Raw genomic sequence first — 21,849 nt, 5'->3', positions numbered from 1 at the left:
ATATACCTCCTGGCATCCCCAGAATCTCTTACCTGTCGATTATAATTATCGATTTAAGTGATCCAGGATGTCCCTAGCAGGTACCCAACTTCTCTCCTCCGGACCGTAACCCTCCCAGTCCACCAAGTACTGAAATCCGCGTCCCCTCCGTCTAGAGTCCAGAATCCGATTAACCGAATAGGTGGTCTCCCCATCTACGAGTCGCGACGGGGGGGACCGGGGTAGGCGGAATGAAATACGGGCTTTATTTTAGATACGTGAAAGGTGGGGTGAATTCTCCTGTACGCAGGAGGGAGTTTAAGGCGGACTGCCACCAGACTAATGATCTTGGTGACAGTAAACGGGCCAATAAATTTGGTAGCCAATTTATTAGATACAGAGCGGAGAGGAATATTCTTGGTAGAAAGCCACACTTTTTGACCCACGACGTATACGGGAGGCCTAGACCGGTGGCAATCGGCTTTGGCCTTGGTGCGTGCCCCCACTTGGAGTAGAGTCTCGCGGGCTCTAGTCCAAGTGCGGTGACACCTCTGGACGAAGGCGTGAACCGCGACTTCAGATTCCACACTGAGAAAAATAGGTGGCTGGTAACCTACACTACACTCAAAAGGAGATAGGCCCGTAGCTGATACTGGTAAGGTATTGTGGGCGTACTCCACCATAGACAATTGTTGGCTCCAGGAGGAAGGATTCTAAAATTTAGAGCGATGTTTGACCAGGGTCTCGAAGGGACCGGCAGCGGTTGGAGTAACCCATCAGGGGGCCGATTGGAAGTCTTACCAGTGGCACAAACCGAGCAAGCCAAAACAAAACTATGAATGTCGCGAGCTATAAGTGGCCACCAGAATCGTTGCTTGACTAAAAATCTAGTGAGGTTAACCCCTGGATGGTAAGCTACATTAGAGCAATGTCCCCACTGGATAACACACACCCCACTGCGAACACACTACACTTTATATTTATATACACATACACTTTATTTATCTAACACACATACTTAGTATACACTTAAATTTTGCACATAATACACATGTACATACATAACTAAATTTTGTAATATACCTGCCTACAATTGTCAGTTTGTATATTGTCATTCACTATCTACTTATTTGTATTTTTTATTCTTTTTTTATGTGTTTTATGTTCTGTCTCTGTCATTCTGTTGTACTGTGGAGCTTCTGTCATGAAAACAAATTCCTTGTATGTGTAAACATACCTGGCAATAAAGCTCATTCTGATTCTGATTCTGACGAGAGAGTGGAGACCACTAATGTCTCAGGAAAAATACACTCGGGAGTGGACGGGCATTCGGAATGGTCAAAAATATGTGACAAAGAATCGGGTTTGATATTTTTGGAACCCGGGCGGTACGAGATAGTAAGGTCAAAACGTCCGGAAAAAAGTGCCCATCGAGCCTGCCTGGAGTTCAACCTTTTGGCGGTGCTAATGTACTCTAAATTCTTGTGGTCAGTCCATACTATAAAAAGAAACCCCCAATCCTTCTAACCAGTGTCGCCATTCCTTCAATGCCATCTTAACTGCCAACAAATGTCGGTTACCAATATCGTAATTTCGTTCAGTAGGAGATAAATGATAAGAAAAAAACGCGCAAGGATGGACCTTGTAGTCTAAGGGAGAACGTTGTGAAAACACCACTCCTAACCCCACCTCCGACGCATCGACCTCCACCACAAACTGACGTATAGGGTCAGGGGTAATCAAAATAGGGGCTGAAATGAAGTGGCTCTTCAGTTTGGCAAACACAGCCTCAGCTGTGTCTGACCACCTGAACACAGTCTTGGCGGAGGACAAAGCGGTCAGAGGTGCGGCTAGTTGGCTGAAGTTGCGAATAAAACACCGGTAGAAGTTAGCAAACCCCAGAAACCTCAGTAGGGCCTTACGGGAATCTGGACTTGGCCACTCTACCACAGCCTTAACTTTCTCGGGATCCATGCGTATTCCCTCAGTCGACACAATATACCCCAGAAATGGAATTGACTGTGCATGAAACTCGCATTTCTCCGCCTTTGACAAAAAGCCCATTCTCTAGCAACCTCTGAAGCACTGGTCAGACGTGCTGCACATGTTCCTGGAGAGAAGAAGAAAAAATCAATATGTCGTCCAGGTAGACATATATGAACTGATCAATCATATCTCGCAGCATGTCGTTGACGAGTGCCTGGAAGACCGCTGGGGAGTTGGAAAGCCTGAAGGGCATAACCAAATATTCAAAGTTCCCTCTGGGGGTGTTAAAAGTGGTCTTCCATTCATTCCCCATTCATTCCCCTTCCTTCCCCGAACCAAATGATGAGTATTGCGTAAGTCCAGTTTTGTGAAAATTGACGCTCCCTGCAACCTCTCGAAGGCCGAAGACATCAATGGCAAAGGATAAGTATTCTTTACCGTGATGTTGTTCAGTCCCCGGTAATCAATACAAGGTCGCAGTGATCCGTCCTTCTTTCCCACAAAAAAGAACCCCGCCCCTGCAGGAGAAGAGGAAGGGCGGATGAACTTAGAAGCTAGAGAATCAGAAATATATTTCTCCATAGCCTCCCTTTCCAGAATAGAAAGTGAATATAATTTGCCTTTAGGCGGAGACTTACCTGACAATAAATCTATGGCACAGTCGTAGGGATGATGTGGAGGAAGAGAAGCAGCACGAGACTTACTGTCCGAGTACGTCTCCGGGATCGGGAGATGTGGTTCCAGCTGGGAGGGGGTCTCAGATGGTACTGGGAGAACAGGCGGTGTGGGCGGCGCGGTGGGAGCTCGTAGTAGCTGGAACTGTTGAGTGAGCTTGGACACCTGCGTCACCAAGGCTTAAACCGTGCGACCAGTGTCGTTAAGACTCCTCTCCTGGTAGTCTCTCCTCTGAACACTGGCGCTGAGAAACTCTTCGAGGGTGGAATGGTGACTACTCGCTGCCTCCATAATGGTCAGATCATTCTGACGGTTTAGTATGGAAAACAGGAGGCAAATGCAAGTTGACAGAGTTTATGATGAGATGGATGAAGAGAGAGGAACAATCCAGAGACGACCGAACAAGAGACAAGCAAGGGCAGGAACATGAGAATCAGGACAGACATCTAACACGGAGGACCTCAAACAACGATCTGACAAACAAGAGACGAAAGACAGGGTGTTAAATAGGCCGTTGGAATGAGATGCACCTGACGATCAGATGATCAGCAGCAACACCCACATGAAACAATCAACATGACGTAACATGAATACAGCTGGAGACGGTGCATTCATGAACCGTGACAATTTCTCCCATCACTAGTTCACAATGGTTGCTACACCGTCACTGATGTGTTTCTGTGGTTCAATGTACAAGAAAACAAAAAGCTTGGGAAATCCTTTTCCTTGGTTAAAAAATACCATCTGATGTACAAAATGCCTCTAAAGCCAGGCTTTCCCAAAATAAGGGTTTGAGAGTCATCATATGATTTGTATTGCAGTCTTAGCAGTAGCAGGGTCCAGTGTGGTAAATATGATGGCAGTCTTTGCATGGAATTCATTCTGGTGGCGCTGAAGTCTCACCTTGCTTCTCCATATGGAGCCAGATACATACTCTGAAAAAGCATTCAGACCCCTAAATTCAGGCCAACTGCTGAGCCAATCTGGATGCTCCTCATCTTCAAAAATTCAATATAATTACATTATTTAAATTAATTTATATTGTTCTATTAGTTTTTCATGCAAACAGACAATTTTCACTGATGGAACAGGTAAAAATATTTCAGTTCTTACTGAGGGAATGGACCTGGGTCATAACTATAAGATAAGTATCAGATCATAGAAATTTGATACATATCTGATAAAATTTGTGAAATTTGTTGCTGGCCTCTTTTGATCTGGGCAAACCATAAACAACGTCTTAGTAATTACATAGCAACACCCTAGCAAACAGTAAATAAACACTAGAAGAGCATTTAAATATACAGTAGGTGAAAAACATAGAATGTCCGAATTAACAGTTTTCGAAAAGTTACCCAAATGATCTATTGATTCTGGCAAGACACTGAAGTGTGCATACAGTGGGTACTTTGAAAACCCACGAGGCCACAGAAGAGGATTTGTGAATGCCAGTGAAGCAGCACATCATGATGAATAGTACGTCCACGCATTTATGCACTCTTCAGAAAAACAGTTCTAAATATTACATAAAGAGCATAAAGAACCATGCTTTAAAAGTCTTACATGATACCTTTATGCTGTTATAAATAACATTTTAAATAATAGTTTGCCATAAATATAAGTATTATTAAATATTATTAAATATTATTTATTAATATTTTTCCCCTTTTAATCTATCTGGTATTTTAATATTTTATATCACTCATACACACACACATAATGCAAGTAATGACTAAACCTAAGTAATATATATATATATAATAAAAATAATAATCTATCAATATGGATCATAAATTGTTACTTGAGGAGGAGAAGGTATCATTAAGTGAACAGAGCTGATCATACATTTTCTGTTAAAATAACAAGAGGAAAAATAAACATGACTGGTTTATGCTTTTTAAACATACATATTTTATGGAATTTTAAAGTTAAAATGTATCTGTCTATCTATCTATCTAGCTAGCTAGCTAGCTATCTAGCTATCTATCTATCTATCTATCTATCTATATATATATATATATATATATATATATATATACACACACACACACACACACACACACACACACACACACATAGAACTTTCACTTCTTATAATTAATTGTTTTTTTAGAACATTTTTGTTTGTGTGGTTATTTTTTCATTATTTTTTTTATTTACATTTTTTAAACATTTTCTTGAATCATCTTTTAATATAAAAAAAACTCAAGTATTTGTATTTAAATATACAATATAAAAATAAACATAATATGCATAATTATAAAAATTAAAATAGCTGATTTAAGAAAAACACACACACATAAAAAAAATAAAACAATGATACATTACACCAAGGTTCTAAGGTGTAAATTGGATTTTTGTGTAGGAGATTTTTTTCACACTGTTTTGAACCCATTTTCAGTCCATGTGTTGGTCATGGTGTGGCAAGAGTCTTCAGTTCTTTTATGAGAAGTGCATTAGACTATTCAGAGAGAGTCTCATGGTTGATCATATTATGGTGTTTTGGAAGTGCCATCGCTCTATAATTTAATCTGTTTCCTCTTTTGAAGACTGTGTGGTTAGGAGACTCCTGTTGAATTTCCAGTCTGCACCTCATGTTACATGAATACAACAACAAAACTAACTACAGCAGAGGTTTTACTGCACTTTGTAAACCAGTTAAAACAAGTTAAAATAGGTGGCAAAATATCGGAATACATTTTTGGGAACCTAAGCATGCGGGAATGACACTGCTGCATGCGTCAGCGACATTTTATCAATATGAAATAATGCAGCATTTCTGTATTATCTAAAATAGACCAGTTCCAAAGAAGGTCATGAAGTTTACACTGGGGATGTGAAAGATATCTGACCACATGTTATTGATAATAAACAACAAAATAATTTCACAAAAACTTTATAGGTTCATCTGTATGACTGTAGCTGAGAATTATTACAGATAAGTTCAGTTTTAACAATATTTGATGTTGCAATATTAGTGCTATTATTGAATATTTTGATGATAAATATTTTAATTTGCTAAATATTGTAGCTGTAATTCTAAAAACAAAAAAAAATAAAAAAAAAATAAATACTTCTAAATAATAAATAGGATCAACTTTTTTTTTTTTTTTTTTTTTTTTTTTACAATTTTCAAACAAATTGAGTAATTCGACCCTGAAGTAACACCTTGATGTTTTTGCACATCCACAGCCAGTGCAGCCCATCTGTTTTTAAAAATCGTTAGGCCAGTGATATAAAACAGTAATATGAAGATTAAACAGTATATAGAAGTTAATTTTAAGATTAATAAATAATTTAGCCTTATTAAATTATGACTTTCACACAAACACACACACACACACACACACACACACACACCATCAAACCAAAAATTTCCAAAATTACCAAAATATCTGACTGCACTAATTTAAGTTATTTTTTAACTCTCACAGGCAGTAATGGTCACTCCAAGATTACATTTTAATATGATAGCAAGCTGCACACAATTAGGAGGTAGAGAAGGAAGTGTGTTCTCCACGGGTGCAGCGGACTGATGATTACACGTGAGGCAGAAATGGGACTCATGGGTGGTGCCATACTGATACCAAACACCAGTCTCATGACTCTCTTCCCTGTATTTTTTAGCAAAACACAGGTCATGCTACCATTGTTGTTTGTATCCTAAGTTGGCGCGCTTAGATTTGTTTATTTTTAAATGCCAAAAATGAGGTCAACAAATGCTCAAAAAGAACATTTACACATTTCATTCTGCAACATTAAATAAATCAGTAATTTCCCTTTGTGATTCTTTAAAAGCCTTTGCTTGTCTTCAAAAAAAGCTGTTATTATCAAAAAGGCTGTTGGCTAAGTCAGACTTCAGAGGTTAATGTGACATTAAGCATTATCACGCTAAACAGGGAAAGATCCACTCACTAACCGATTTCACAGCCTTGTTGTGTATATTTTATAATCATACTCTTTGCACACTATTGTAACTATTCTCAAACTTTCAAGGATTTTTATTTTTATTTTTAAGACTGAAAGTGTCTGAAGCTCAATGGTGGTTATTTTGAATTAATGTGACTGTGGTGTAGTTTAATTTTATTGGACAAAATTTAGCTTTTCTGGTGATTGTATTTAGGCTTCAAAATTCATTAGAAAGTTGTATATATTTGTGAAGATAATTATGATGAAAAATTAAAGAATTTTAAACAGTTGTTGGTTAAATAGCAATAATCAAAATGGAAATATTCTATTGGGTTTTTGTCTAGTTTTTGCAGTACTGCCTTCAATTTATTTTTAAATAAAACACTTGACAGTAAGTTTTTATGTTATTTTATTTTTATGCTATTTTATTTTTATGTTATTTTATTTATTTGGGGGGTGTAAAAAATTTAAAATAAATGGATCATAATTATCCTTAAATAGGGTTCATGTTCTATATGCCAATGCAAATGCTTTATATTCATTTAAAATGTATTTTAATATTTATATTCATTTATATATAAATATAAAAAATGATGACTGTTGATTGGCATGAGGCGTCATTTTCTCCATACTGAACAAATTTGCCATTAAAAAAGTTTATGCAAAAGTCTGGTTATTAATGGTTATCAACACTGTCAAGAACAGTGTTGAGTAAAGCAAATAAAGAGAATTGTTTTAATTGTATATTATTTTTTAATTTCTACCCAAGCCATAATTGTCAAATTATGCAAAAAGTGTGAAAATATGATTCAATGTGTATTTAAGAAACACAAAATGCACAACACAACATGATAGCCTTGTTGACAAAGGAGTAATTTTAACGCAAGTAATACATCTTTTCAGTTAATGCATTTCATGGGAATTGAACCAATTGACCGTGGTTTTGCTGCTTTACTGTATGAGCTACAGGAAGGTCGTTCCAATGGTCTTGATTTCCTCCAACAAACAAACAAACAAATAAACAAAAAACAACTATAAACATTTATTGTTTATTAGCTCAACAGATATATAAGTTTCTAACTAATGGTACCATACAGTATATCAGCTGCTCACTAATATCGACGTCTGCCAGTTGGAAAGGAGAAAAAAAAAATACATAGGAAAATTTACATAGAAAAAAAATTATTGTATTAAATAAACACAATAGTACTTGTAAATAGTACGCCATCTTTGTCCACTGATGTTTGTAATTGTGGCACAGTGTTCTCAATGGCCCTTGAGACCAGTCAAAAGTCATGTAGATATTAAGTGTAATGGCGTCTGTTTGACCTGCTGATATCCAGTGTTTGTTTTTGTATTAATTGGGAATTATTATACCGGCAAACTCAAAATTGGATTAAAAATTAAACTAGGCTATAAATACCTGGATTATAATATTATTATATAGCCTAGTGTTTATTTACTGATATACAGTCAAAAAGACAAATGAATCAATATTTTATTTATAACAAGGTTTTATTTATTTATAAAATAATAACACACCACAGATCCCCAGGAAACAGTAACAAAAACACAGTTACAGAAATTTCAGAAATAGCGCATGGGCGCAATCTTGTTATGCTTCTAAAATCACCTATTGAAGGATGTATGAATATGACCGGCAGCCATATCACCCTGGAGCCCAAGACCGGTTGCCCACTGAAGCTAAGCAGGGCTGAGCTTGGTCAGTACCTGGATGGGAGACCTCCTGAGAAAACTAGGTTGCTGCTGGAAGAGGTACTAGTGAGGCCAGCAGGGGGTGCTCACCCTGTGGTCTGTGTGGTCCCCAGTGTAGTGATGGGGACACTATACTGTCAACGAGCACCGTCCTTCGGATGAGACGCTAAACGGAGGTCCTGACTCTCTGTGGTCATTAAAAATCCCAGGATGTCTTTCGAAAAGAGTAGAGTTGTGACCTCGGCATCCTGGCTAAATTCGCCCATTGCCCTCTGACCATCATGGCCTCCTAACAATCCCCATATCCGCTGATTGGCTTCATCACTCTGTCTCCTCTCCACCAGTAAGCTGGTGTTTGGTTGGCGTTCTGGCACAATATGGCTGCCATCGCATCATCCAGGTGGATGCTGCACACTGGTGCTGGATGAGGAGATACCCCCTGTCTATGTAAAGCGCTTTGAGTGCCTAGAAAAGCGCAATATAAATGTAAGGAATTAATTAATTATGATGTGTCATTCCCCCACACACATTAATCGTCATTGTGACAAAAATCTAAGGACATCAAATAAATGTAAGGACGTTCATACAAACCGTTGTACTGGTCCAAATGCGCCACCTGCTGGCAATTTTATGATTTTGTTTAAAGCAATGCAAATGTGCCTTTAAAAATCAAAACTATTTACAAGTAAAGGTGTCCATGGAGTATCTGTGCGTGTGTTTTAACTAAGATTGGACTATTGTAATGCACTTCTAGGTGGTTTGTCCTGCTTCTTCAATAAACGAGCTACAGGTAGTCCAAAATGCAGCAGCTAGAGTCCTTACTAGGTCAAGAAAATATGATCATATTACACCAATTTTACAGTCTCTGCACTGGCTACCTATTAAGTTCTGTATCAGTTAAAAATTATCATAACTTACCTATGAGGCCCTAAATGGTTTAGCTCCTGCATACCATGCTAGCCTTCTACCACGTTTCAATCCATCATGCTCCCTAAGGTCACAAAACGCTGGACTTTTGTAGCGGTAGTTCCTTGGATAGCAAAGTCCACTAAAGGAGGTAGAGCTTTTTCACATTTGGCTCCCAAACTCTGGAAACTCTAGCCTTCCTTATAATGTCCGGGGTTCAGACACACTCTCTCTCTTTTTAAATCTAGATAAAAAATACATCTCTTTCGCCAAGGATTCGAATAATGTATCTCTTAAATTGTGAGTATAGTTGCATCTGATCAAATGCAAATTCTTATTCTTATTCTTATTCTTATTCATAGCTTGGGTTAAACTAATTAATTTTAATTTGTTGGATCAGCAGCAATGCTAATGATGTCTCTATTTGTTTCTGTTTTGCCACGGGATTTACATCCCTTGGTAGCTAGGATTTACACAAGCTCCAGTCTGGATCCAGAACACCTGAGAAGAGATGATGCTGACCCTCAGAGGACCTCAGATGATGCTAACCCTGAATCAACAAACAGAATTAACAAATATTGCTACAAGTGTGATTACATCATGTAATAACTATTAATTATTAATAATATTAATAATGTTCATCGTCTGGCTGACTATGTCTTGTACTAGTTTTTCTAAAAATCCTGTCATACGTGGACAAACTGACAGTCACCACCTATAAGCTACTACTAAATATTGTAGAAACAATTTTCTGTTGCTTTGTAATGATTTGTATTGTAAAAAGCACTATACAAATAAACTTGAATTTAATTTAATTTAATTTAATTTAATTGAAAGATAAGACTATGTGTGTAGAAAGGTAATTTACCCAGTCATAATGTGCTGGAAACTGAAATGTCCTTGGAAGTGCTTGGATTTTACTCAAAGGTGTAAGAACCCTGGTGTACCATTCTCTGAACAATAGGGGGGCGACGACGACTAACCATCCACTAAAACCATTGGGAATCACTAGTGGGAAGAACTGGCTGCATCAGATTCTTTAAGCAGTTGACTCACTGAGTATTAGGCATTAGGTGTGTTCGACTTCACACAGCACTGTGCAAACCGATCGCAATCTGACTTAAAGCAGTGCATACCGGTTAGAAATTTTGTCCGACTTGAGACTGCGCCGACGCAACATGACTGTTACGTGTGGCATCAAAGTATCACATGAGTGTTCGGGCAGCCAGATGACTCAGCTGCCGCAGTTTCTCCAGAGTGACTGTAGGAGCGCTGATGTATAAGCGATCTTACTGTGCTGTTACTTATGTCTAGAAGTGTTTCTTTTCCGCCTCCTACTGGACATTTAAGGTACTGCACTTTGTTTGCCGTTTACTTTCGGTTTCTCTCAGTGAATGCAGTCGGGAAGAACGTTCATACAGTTCCTATGGGCTATTGATTCCATCGTTAAAACCTTGGAAATATATGTCTGTAAGTGCTAAGTTTTATACTAAATAGTGCTTTAAGTGTTGTGTAGATTAAAGTAAAGTGTAGATCAGTATTATTGTTGTATTTGTTATATACAGATATGATTTGCATCATTGGTTCGATACTTTGTTTTAGCATACTGCTAATTTCTCTTCTGTTTGTATAGAATCTCATTTGATTATAATTTCTTGGCATGTACAAAACCGAACTGTATTGTTAACTGGATGTGTATGTAAAGGTGTACATAATGTTCATACATATTTATTCTTGTTTGTAGTTTTACATAAAAGAAGTGAGAAGAACAATCACCAGTAAAGTCACTAAAGTTACGAAGACTGCTTTCTGGAGTTCTTTTCTGAAATTGTACGCTATCTGTTAAGCCTTTGCCCAAGCAACGCAATTGGTCAGAACAGAATAGTAAAAAGACATTGACACAGCGGGTTAAAACAGCGGAATTACACGACCATTGTTACATTGCATTGCACATCTCTTCAGCAGCAAGTATGGAGTCACACTGTGATGAGAAAGAAACCTCTCAGGCCTTTGAGATTAGATCACAAGCTTCTAGCTGGAAATCATCACAAAGATCAAGTCGGTCATCAGCCAGTGCGGCAGCGACTCGGGCGAGAGCTAAAGCAGAAGCAGCTCGAGCTAAAGCTTCGTATGCAGAAAGAGAAGCAGCTATGATGAGGAAAAAAGCAGAAGTAGAAGCAGATCTATACTTGCTACAATCTCATAAAGAAGCGACTGCAGCATCCGCTGAAGCGGCAATTTATGAAGCAGCAGCTGACATTGAGGAAGGAAATATAGCGGAATTGGACCATGAGACACACTCAGTTCGTACTCAGCGTACTAAGGAGTATGTTCAGAAGCATGCAGTGGAACAAAATCAGCAGCAGTATTCTGGTACTCCGATTCTACAGTCATCCTTAAAGAATGCTGAACCTCTTCTGTGTGAAGCAACAGTAACATCTCCACATGTATATCAATCTTATGGAATGGAGGGATTAAAAATAAAACAGGAGACAATGGATAACCAGAGAGATCATGGACATCTCTCTGCTTTTCAAACATCTCCAGCTCCCAGCATTAAAGCTCCCATGTTTAGCCTACCATATACATCTGATTTAGCAAACTACATGGTAAGAAAAGAGATGGTGAGTTCTGGTCTTGTGAAGTTCGATGATCATCCTGAGAACTACTGGGCTTGGAAATCATCTTTCCAAGATGTCACAAAAGACCTTGGACTAACAGCCAGAGAAGAGCTCGACCTTCTTACAAAATGGCTCGGCCCAGAGTCATCAATGCAAGCCAAACGGATCAGATCGGTTCATGCACATTTTCCTATAGCAGGTGTCCGTATGCTTTGGCAGCGATTGGAAGAGTGTTATGGTTGCCCAGAAGTAATTGAGAATGCGCTGTTGAGAAAACTGGAAGAGTTTCCAAAGATTTCTAACAGGGATGGACAAAGACTCAGAGAGTTAGGAGACATGCTTATGGAACTGGAATCTGCAAAGTCAGGCGGACATTTACCTGGATTAGCAATTCTTGACACTGCTAGGGGAGTAAATCCCATCATTGAGAAACTTCCCTTTAATCTACAGGAAAGATGGATCACTCATGGTGCTAAATATAAAGAGGATTATCGTGTCGCATTTCCCCCATTTGGCTTCTTTGTCAAATTCATTTGCGACCAAGCAAGAATAAGAAATGATCCCAGTTTTTTGCTATCTATGCAGTGCTATCTCAAACAGGAGAAATTTCCACGGGTAAGCAACAAAATACCTGTGTCAGTGAGGAAAACTGAAGTGCTAACCACAGTTCCTAATTCTAAAGCCAACCAACCTCCAGATCCTGGTAAACAATGTCCAATTCACAATAAGCCACATCCGTTGTCAAAGTGCCGTGGTTTTAGAGGAAAACCCCTGGATGAAAGAAAAATGTACCTCAAAGAGCAGTCTATCTGCTTCAGGTGTTGCAATTCCACTAAACACATAGCAAAGGAATGTGCAGCAGCTGTTAAATGTAGAGAGTGTAACAGTGATCGCCATGTCTCTGCAATGCACCCAGGATCAGCTCCATGGGCAGTGGAATCTCCAGTAACACAGCAAGAGCAGGGCGGGGAGCCTGAAGGTGATATATTATCTGAGGTTACTTCTAAGTGCACAGAAATCTGTGGCAAAGCTCTTAGACCTAGATCATGCTCAAAAATCTGTTTGGTGGATGTTTACCCATCTAACTCCCCTGGAAAGGCTAAGAGGATGTATGTTGTTCTGGATGACCAGAGTAACCGGTCTCTAGCGAAGTCTGACTTTTTCGAGCTGTTTGGGATCAATGGAGATTCTTTTCCCTATACTCTTCGTACATGTGCAGGCACAACAAAGACAATGGGAAGAAGAGCAGATAATTTCATTGTTAGTTCACTGGATGGGAAAACTCAAGTGTCACTTCCCACACTCTTAGAATGCAACATGTTGCCGGAAGATCGCGACGAAATTCCTACTCCTGCAGTTGCACAATACTTCTCTCATCTCAAGCCAATGGCTGACAAAATACCACCTTATGATGCAAACGCTCCCATTCTTCTTCTTTTTGGAAGGGACATTCTAAGTGTGCATAAGGTTCGAGAACAGTGTAATGGACCTGGTAACCTGCCATATGCTCAGCGTCTTGACTTAGGCTGGGTCATTGTGGGAGAGGTTTGTATGGGAGGAGTACACAAATCCGAGACTGCAAATGTTTTCAGAACAAACATATGGCAAAATGGACGGACATCTTTTTTCACACCCTGCTCAAAAGGAATTCAGATCAAAGAACAGTTTGGTACTCCAAATGATCAATACCAATTCTGCTGTCCTGTCTCAAGCTGTTTCACGGATCACCTGGGTGATAACGTCTTTCAGAGGACTCCTGAGGATGATAAGCTTTCACTGTCTGTTGAGGATAACATCTTCCTTGAGGTTATGAACAGAGAAATGTACATGGATGAGTCAAACCACTGGGTAGCTCCCTTACCATTCCGTTTACCTCGCAGCCCACTGCCGAACAACCGAGACCAGGCAATGAAACGTCTTAATGTCCTCCAGCGCACCTTACAAAGGAAACCCGAGATGGCCAAACACTTTGTGGAGTTTATGCGAAACTTGTTCATCAACCAACATGCAGAAATAGCTCCCCCACTGCAGCCTGATGAAGAATGCTGGTATTTACCAATATTTGGTGTGTACCACCCTCTGAAACCTGGGAAGATTAGGGTCGTCTTTGATTCTAGTGCACAGTATGAAGGCGTCTCGTTGAATAGCATTCTTCTTCGTGGACCAGATCTAAACAACAAGCTCCTGGGGGTCTTGATGCGATTTCGTAGGGAGCAGATTGCAGTTACAGCTGATGTAGAACAGATGTTTTACTGCTTCAAGGTCAGGGAAGATCACCAAAACTTTCTGAGGTTTCTGTGGTTCAAGGATAATGACCTATCCAAAGAAATCACAGAGTACCGAATGACAGTTCATGTTTTCGGTAACAGCCCGTCGCCAGCTGTGGCAATCTTTGGGATGAGACGAGCAGCTGAGTTTGGAGAAGACGAGCATGGAAGAGAAGCCAAGCACTTTGTCCATAAAAATTTTTATGTGGACGACGGCCTGATCTCTGTATCCAGTGCCGCTGAAGCCATCAGTCTACTGAAAAACACCAAAAACATGTTAGCTGAGTCAAACATCAAGCTTCACAAGATTTCATCAAACAGCCATCAAGTAATGGAAGCATTCCCTCCATCTGAAAGAGCAAATGACCTGAAGGATCTGGATTTGAGTGTCGATCCTCTTCCTCTCCAAAGAAGTTTAGGGTTGAGCTGGAACTTAGAGACTGACTGTTTCACTTTTCAGGTGTCTACAGTAGTTAAACCATTCACACGACGGGGCATACTTTCAACAGTTAACAGTCTCTATGATCCTTTGGGATTTGTTGCACCTGTCACCATGCAGGGTAAGGCCTTAGTAAGAGAGCTGTCATCAGAGCAGTTTGACTGGGACACGCCACTCCCATCTGATAAAGAAGCCCAGTGGAAAGCATGGACAGATTCATTAGCAGATCTCAAGGAAGTCCAGATTCACAGACCCTATGTTCCAGTCTCGATTTCCAACACTTCCAAGAGAGAGATAATCATTTTTGCTGATGCCTCTACATTAGCCATAGCAGCGGTTGCCTACCTGAGGGTTGTAACTACAGACGGTCAGTGTCACATTGGGTTTGTTATGGCCAAATCAAAGTTGGCACCATACCCTGCTCACACAGTGCCACGTCTAGAGTTGTGTGCGGCAGTTCTTGCTGTCGAGCTGGCAGGATTGATTAAAGAAGAGCTGGATGTGGATCTAACTGCAGTAAAGTTCTACACAGACAGTAGAATCGTTTTAGGATACATCTACAATACTTCCCGGCGATTCTATGTGTATGTTGCTAATCGAGTGGCCCAAATTAGACATTCCACAAAGCCAGAACAGTGGCATCACATTGATTCAGACCTCAATCCGGCAGATCTCGGCACCAGATTCATTCCAGCAGCTATCCTACCTCAAACTAATTGGTTCTATGGTCCAGGATTCCTCCATCACCCTATTCTCAGGGAAACTCCTGAAAATGAATCATTTGAGCTTGTAGAGCCAGAGAAGGATCAGGACATTCGCCCACATGTAGTAACCTTTGCCACGCAGACAACAGAACAGTCTCTGGGATCACACAGATTCGAACGCTTCTCTGAGTGGAGATCTCTTGTAAGAAGTATAGCCATGCTGGGCCATGTTGCAAAATCATTTTCTCAAGACAGAAATACCGGGGATTGCGAAGGATGGCATTGGTGCAATAAATGTCTCCAGTCTGAGCGCACACAAGCAAAGACTTCTATTATTAAATGTGTGCAGCAAGAGCACTATAAAGATGAATTCAAGAGTTTGGAGAAAGGTGAAGAAATCTCACAGCAAAGTGCTCTGAAGAGACTATCTCCCTTTGTAGACACTGAAGGACTTATTCGAGTGGGAGGTCGCTTACAATCAGCAGAACTGTCTGAACAGGAAAAACACCCACTAATAATTCCAGCAAGTCAACACGTAGCCACGTTGTTGGTCAGATACTACCATGATCGAGTGGCACATCAAGGACGACATCTAACTGCCGGTGCAGTACGTTCAGCAGGTCTCTGGATTGTAAAAGGAACTAAACTAATCAACCGTGTGATTCATCAATGCGTTCTCTGTAGGAAGTTAAGAGGTAGACTCGAAGAACAGAGAATGTCAGATTTACCTATGGACAGAGTGAAAGTGGATCCTCCATTCACTCATGTGGGTCTGGATGTTTTTGGGCCATGGAACATAATATCACGCCGCACTAGGGGTGGCAGTGCTGAAAGTAAAAGATGGGTTGTCATTTTCTCTTGCTTAAGTACAAGGGCTGTTCATTTGGAAGTCATTGAGTCCATGTCAACCTCAAGCTTCATTAATGCCCTCAGACGGTTTTTGGCAGTTCGCGGACCAGTCAAACACTTCAGATCCGACAGAGGAACAAATTTCATCGGAGCCTGTCGAGAACTGAAAATCAATGCAGATGATCCAGAACTAAAAGGTTACTTGCAGGAGCAAGGTTGCGTATGGACATTTAATGCTCCCCACTCTTCCCATATGGGGGGAGCTTGGGAAAGAATGATCCACATAGCACGGAATATTCTGGATGCATTGCTGCTAAAAACCGGCCTTTCCCGTCTTACCCATGAGGTTTTGACTACTCTCATGTCCGAAGTCATGGCAATAATGAATGCTAGACCTTTACTTCCTATTTCTTCTGATCCAGACACATTGGAAGTTCTGTCCCCTGCCATGCTCCTCAATCAAAAGGCTAGCACTGTACCAGCACCTCTTGGGGACTTTGACATTAAGGACCTCTACAAGAAAGAATGGCGACAAGTTCAGTGTCTGGCGGATGCTTTTTGGAAAGCTTGGAGGAGAGACTATCTTGCAACATTGCAAGTACGGAGGAAATGGACTGAGAAAAGACGGAACCTCGAGGAAGGTGATGTTGTCTTGCTTAAAGATTCCAAAGTGAAACGTAGTGAGTGGCCAATTGGACTCATTGTGAAAACCATACCCAGCAGTGATGATAATGTGAGGAAGGTGGAGGTAAAGATAGTTAGAGAAGGATCTGCTAAGGTATACCTAAGGCCTGTCTCTGAAGTAGTACTACTCCTGCCTGGGACGTCACAGAAGGATCCATAATGGTATAATAATTTATTATACCAGGCGGGGAGTGTGCTGTTACTTATGTCTAGAAGTGTTTCTTTTCCGCCTCCTACTGGACATTTAAGGTACTGCACTTTGTTTGCCGTTTACTTTCGGTTTCTCTCAGTGAATGCAGTCGGGAAGAACGTTCATACAGTTCCTATGGGCTATTGATTCCATCGTTAAAACCTTGGAAATATATGTCTGTAAGTGCTAAGTTTTATACTAAATAGTGCTTTAAGTGTTGTGTAGATTAAAGTAAAGTGTAGATCAGTATTATTGTTGTATTTGTTATATACAGATATGATTTGCATCATTGGTTCGATACTTTGTTTTAGCATACTGCTAATTTCTCTTCTGTTTGTATAGAATCTCATTTGATTATAATTTCTTGGCATGTACAAAACCGAACTGTATTGTTAACTGGATGTGTATGTAAAGGTGTACATAATGTTCATACATATTTATTCTTGTTTGTAGTTTTACATAAAAGAAGTGAGAAGAACAATCACCAGTAAAGTCACTAAAGTTACGAAGACTGCTTTCTGGAGTTCTTTTCTGAAATTGTACGCTATCTGTTAAGCCTTTGCCCAAGCAACGCAATTGGTCAGAACAGAATACTTACTATCACTCTCTGTTTTTTTTAAAGTGATAAAATATAACTTAATTCACACCATATTTCTGATATTATCGATCAATCTTATCAGATTAATTTTGATCGTTCACTTTTATTTTATATCCGTGAGTGCAGTACACCTGCAAATCATTAGCACTCGTTAGCTTGTCATTAGCGTTTTCATTTGAACCTATCGCTGTTTTCTTTTCTCCTCTCCTCTCTCTGGCTCCAGTTTTTCATCAAAAAAGTTCATCAAACAACCGCAGTAAGAATATTTAATCAAGCAAGGTGAGTAAAGGCTTCTCCTGCTATTTTTATTTGCACCTCTTGCCACATGTACAGTTTATCTATCTCTGCCAGAGATGAGGGATTCACATGTGATAAATGCAAGGAAATAGTTAGGCTAATAGAAAAGATTTCAGAATTAGAGACACGCATCCAAACTTTAATTGAGGACCGTAAGAATGCAAGGGCTCTAGATACTGCTTTGGATGCATCTAGCTCAGGGATTCCTTGTACGGTCCCGGCAACAGAGCCCCTGCAGCAGGGCAACTGGGTGACAGTGGGGCAGCGTAGTCGTGGGTCAAAACACCACTCTTCTGTTCCGATCAAAACATTAAACAAGTTCTCCCCACTCAGTGATGCACCCACTGAGAAAACTGATGAAAGTGCTCTAGTTATTGATGATTCTATTGTACGGAACCTGAATATGGAGACACCAGCCACCATAGTCAAATGTTTACTGGGAGCCAGAGCGCCTGACATCTTGGCAAATGTAAAAGTGCTGGCTAATGCTAAACGTAAATATAGATTGTTATTCATGCCGGCGCTAATGATGTTCGACTTTGCCAGTCGGAGATCACTAAAAATAACATTAAAGAGGTGTGTGAACTTGCAAGCATGATGTCAGACACTGTCAGACACAGATTGTCATCACACAATGGATGGATGTCTAAGTGGTGCCCACAGAATAACATAGGTTTCATAGACAATTGGACGAGCTTTTGTGGCAGACCTGACCTGTTGAAAAGAGATGGTCTTCATCCCTCCTGGGGTGGCGTCACTCTTCTCTCTAGAAAAATGGCAAATAGTCTTAGTGTTTATGCTTGACTAACTGAGGTCAGGAAGCAGACAGACTGGCTAAACCGACCATCTGCTAGCTGCCTCACATCACAGAGGTCAGTTAATTCTCAGCACATAGAGACTCTTTCATCTACAGTAGATATCACACTATAGAGACTGTGTCTGTTCCCCGAACTAGAAAATACAAAAAACATCCAAACCAAGTTAAGATTAACAATTTAATTGTGGTTCAACAAATAGAAAAAGATGCAATATGGATAAACAAATGATAAAGCTTGGCTTATTGAATATCAGATCCCTTTCTACGAAAACACTTTTTGTAAATATTATGATCACTGATCATAATATAGATGTGCTCTCTTTGACAGATACCTGACTAAAACCTGATGATTACATTATTTTAAATGAGTCCACCCCCCAAGATTACTGTTATAAACATGAGCCACGTCTAAAAGGCAAAGAGGGAGGTGTTGCTTCAATTTATAACAACGTTTTCAGGATTTCTCAGAGGGCAGGCTTCAAGTATAACTTGTTTGAAGTAATGGTGCTTCATATAACATTATTCAGAGAAACAAATGTTAATGATAAATCCCCTGTTATGTTTGTACTGGCCACTGTATACAGTACAGCAGGGCACCATACAGATTTTATTCAAGAGTTGATTTTACATCCGAGTTAGTTCTGGCTGCAGATAAAGTTTTAATAGTTGGTGATTTTGATATCCATGTTGATAATGAAAAAGATGCATTGGGATCAGCATTTATAGAAATTCTGAACTCTATTGGGGATAGACAACACATTTCAGGACCTACTCATTGTCGAAATCATACTCTAGATGTAATACTGTCACATGGAATTGTTGTTGATAGTGTTGAAATTATGCAGTCAAGTGATGATATCTCAGATCATTATTTAGTTTTGTGCAAACTTCATATAGCCAAAATTGTAAATTCTACTTCTTGTTATAAGTATGGAAGAACCATCACTTCTACCACAAAATACTTCTTTTTAAGTTATTTTCCTGATGTATCCAAATTCCTTAACATATCCAAAACCTCAGAAAAACTTGATGATGTAACAAAAACTATGGACTCTCTCTTTTCTGTCACTTGAAATACAGTTGCTCCGTTACGCTTAAGGAAGGTTAAGGAAAACAGTTTGACACCAAGGTATAATGAGCATATTCGCACCCTAAAGAGAGCAGCCCTAAAAATGGAGCGCAGTTGGAGCAAAACAAAACTAGAGGTATTTCGTATTGCTTGGCCGGAAAGTAATCTAACCTATAGAAAAGCATTAAAAACTGCTAGATCTGATTACTTTTCTTCTCTTTTAGAAGAAAACAAACATATCCCCAGGTATTTATTCAATACAGTGGCTAAATTAACAAAAAAAAAAGCCTCAACTAGTGTTGACATTTCCCAACACAACAGCTGTAACGACTTTATGAACTACTTTACTTCTAAAATCGATACTATTAGAGATACAATTGCAACCATTCAGCCGTCAGCTACAGTATCGCATTAGACAGTGCACTATAGACCCCCTGAGGAACAGTTCCACTCATTCTCTACTATATGAGAGGAAGAATTTTATAAATTTGTTAAATCATCTAAACCAAACCATGTCTGTTAGACCCTAAAAACTCTGCTTGTAATAACCTAGAACACTGTCTAAGACTTGATGGTTGCTCTGTCAATTCTTCATCATCAGTTAGAACCTAGGTGTGCTATTTGATAGCAATATTTCCTTAGAAAGCCATGTTTCTAGCATTTGTAAAACGTACTGGATCCGGGCGACTGCAGTGACCCTCTGTTCTGGATACAGACTGGATGTATAACACATGGAAATCTGATAATATTTGGAGAAGTTGTGGCCATTTGAAGGTAGACAGTCAAAAAAGCTAAAAAAGCAGAAAATAGCCTTTAAAGATTGTGCAGTCCTCACTGCTGTGAGTGACAATGGGGCTCATTTACATCTCATTTAGATAAATCATACCCCCTGCATAGCATCGACAGACACAACGGGAAAAATCGGACCACATACTATTAATAATAAAGGAGAATGTGCATTGTAAATGTCAGTAATTTATCTTTTTTGACATTTATAAAAATTATTTAGTGGCTGAAATATGTGAGTTTTATCTTTTTATAAAAAATCTTTAATCTTTCAGATGTGGCCATCATTTTTAATGTTATTATTTTAATGTTTATGTAAACAAAAAGTACATATTGATGCTAATTTTATTTGTTATTTGCTGATTTCTACATAAAACTTGGTGAAATGATTTCATTGTGTAGCATTAGGACTTTTTTAACAGGATTATGTGATAACCGATGAGCTAGCTAATAACAATAGGTAGATATGGGAAGGTCTAAACATGGACTAAACATGAGATAACGTGTACATGTTCTTAGAATGAACACAAAACGACAAACTTTGATGTTTATGGAAACTCACTCCATAAGAAACAAAATAATTCTTGCAGATCTCGATGCCTCCAATGAAATAAGTCGTTCGGGCACACTTTCTCTTTGTCGGGGTCTTCTTTGTGGATGTAACCATCTCCGAAGTTTGCACTGTGCGTCTGTTTGCCTCTAAATGTTACGGATTTTCCCCATTTCTGTCTTTATCCCCATCAAATGTTACTATCGATATAGCCTCTGATAGCTTACGTTCCAACTCATCTGACGCCAGTCCAATACATTCTTCCTCGTCATCATCTTCGCTCAGTTGTAGTTTAGGGATATTACAGTCTTATTATGCCGCTTTCATCAGCGCTCAGATCGTCTTCAGAGCTTACTGTGACTCGCTAAATCTCTTTCAGCTCGTTGACAGTCCCACTAGACCTAACTTGAAATGTCCAGATAAATCATCTTTAATTGATCTTATCCTAACCAACGTTCCTCACAAATACTCAGCAGCTTCTGTTTTTGCAAACGACATTAGTGACCACTGTGTTGTTGCCATGGTCAGAAACACAAAAATTCCCAAAACCAAGCCACGTATCATTATTAAGCGTGACACAAAACATTTTTCGGCACAAGGGTTTTATTTTGATTGGGATAAAATGTATCTTATTGCAGATGTTGAAAATGCTTGGAAATTTTTTTATGATGGTTTTAAAGAAATGGTTGACAAGCATGCTCCCCTCAGAAAATATAGAGTAAAAGGCCGAAACAATGCATGGTTCACTGTAGATTTAGCCAACTCTCTTCATGAGCATGATAAGGCCTGGGCAAAAGCCAGGAAAAC

The 21,849-nt window shown here is 39.4% G+C and overlaps 1 protein-coding gene across 2 annotated transcripts; it reads left to right on the top strand.

Moving 5' to 3' along the window:
• Nucleotides 1-10,470: 10,470 nt before the first annotated feature.
• On the top strand, nt 10,471-17,506 carry LOC113098256 (uncharacterized). 2 transcript variants are annotated; one of them, XR_003288972.1, is made up of 3 exons: nt 10,471-10,641; nt 10,916-17,104; nt 17,379-17,506. XR_003288972.1 is itself a non-coding variant. In XM_026263270.1 (2 exons), the coding sequence occupies exon 2, from the start codon at nt 11,142-11,144 to the stop codon at nt 16,893-16,895; it is 5,754 nt and encodes a 1,917-aa protein (XP_026119055.1). In that variant the 5' UTR covers nt 10,471-10,641; nt 10,916-11,141; the 3' UTR covers nt 16,896-17,506. The 2 variants fall into 2 exon arrangements, 1 of the variants encoding a protein (XP_026119055.1); XM_026263270.1 differs by having other exon boundaries at nt 10,916-17,506.
• Nucleotides 17,507-21,849: the final 4,343 nt, after the last annotated feature.

This window comes from Carassius auratus, unplaced genomic scaffold (genome assembly GCF_003368295.1).
Source record: "Carassius auratus strain Wakin unplaced genomic scaffold, ASM336829v1 scaf_tig00216461, whole genome shotgun sequence".
Lineage (NCBI taxonomy): Eukaryota > Metazoa > Chordata > Actinopteri > Cypriniformes > Cyprinidae > Carassius > Carassius auratus.
Note: the sequence above shows the minus strand (reverse complement) of the source record. Positions and strands in the feature narration are given on the sequence as shown.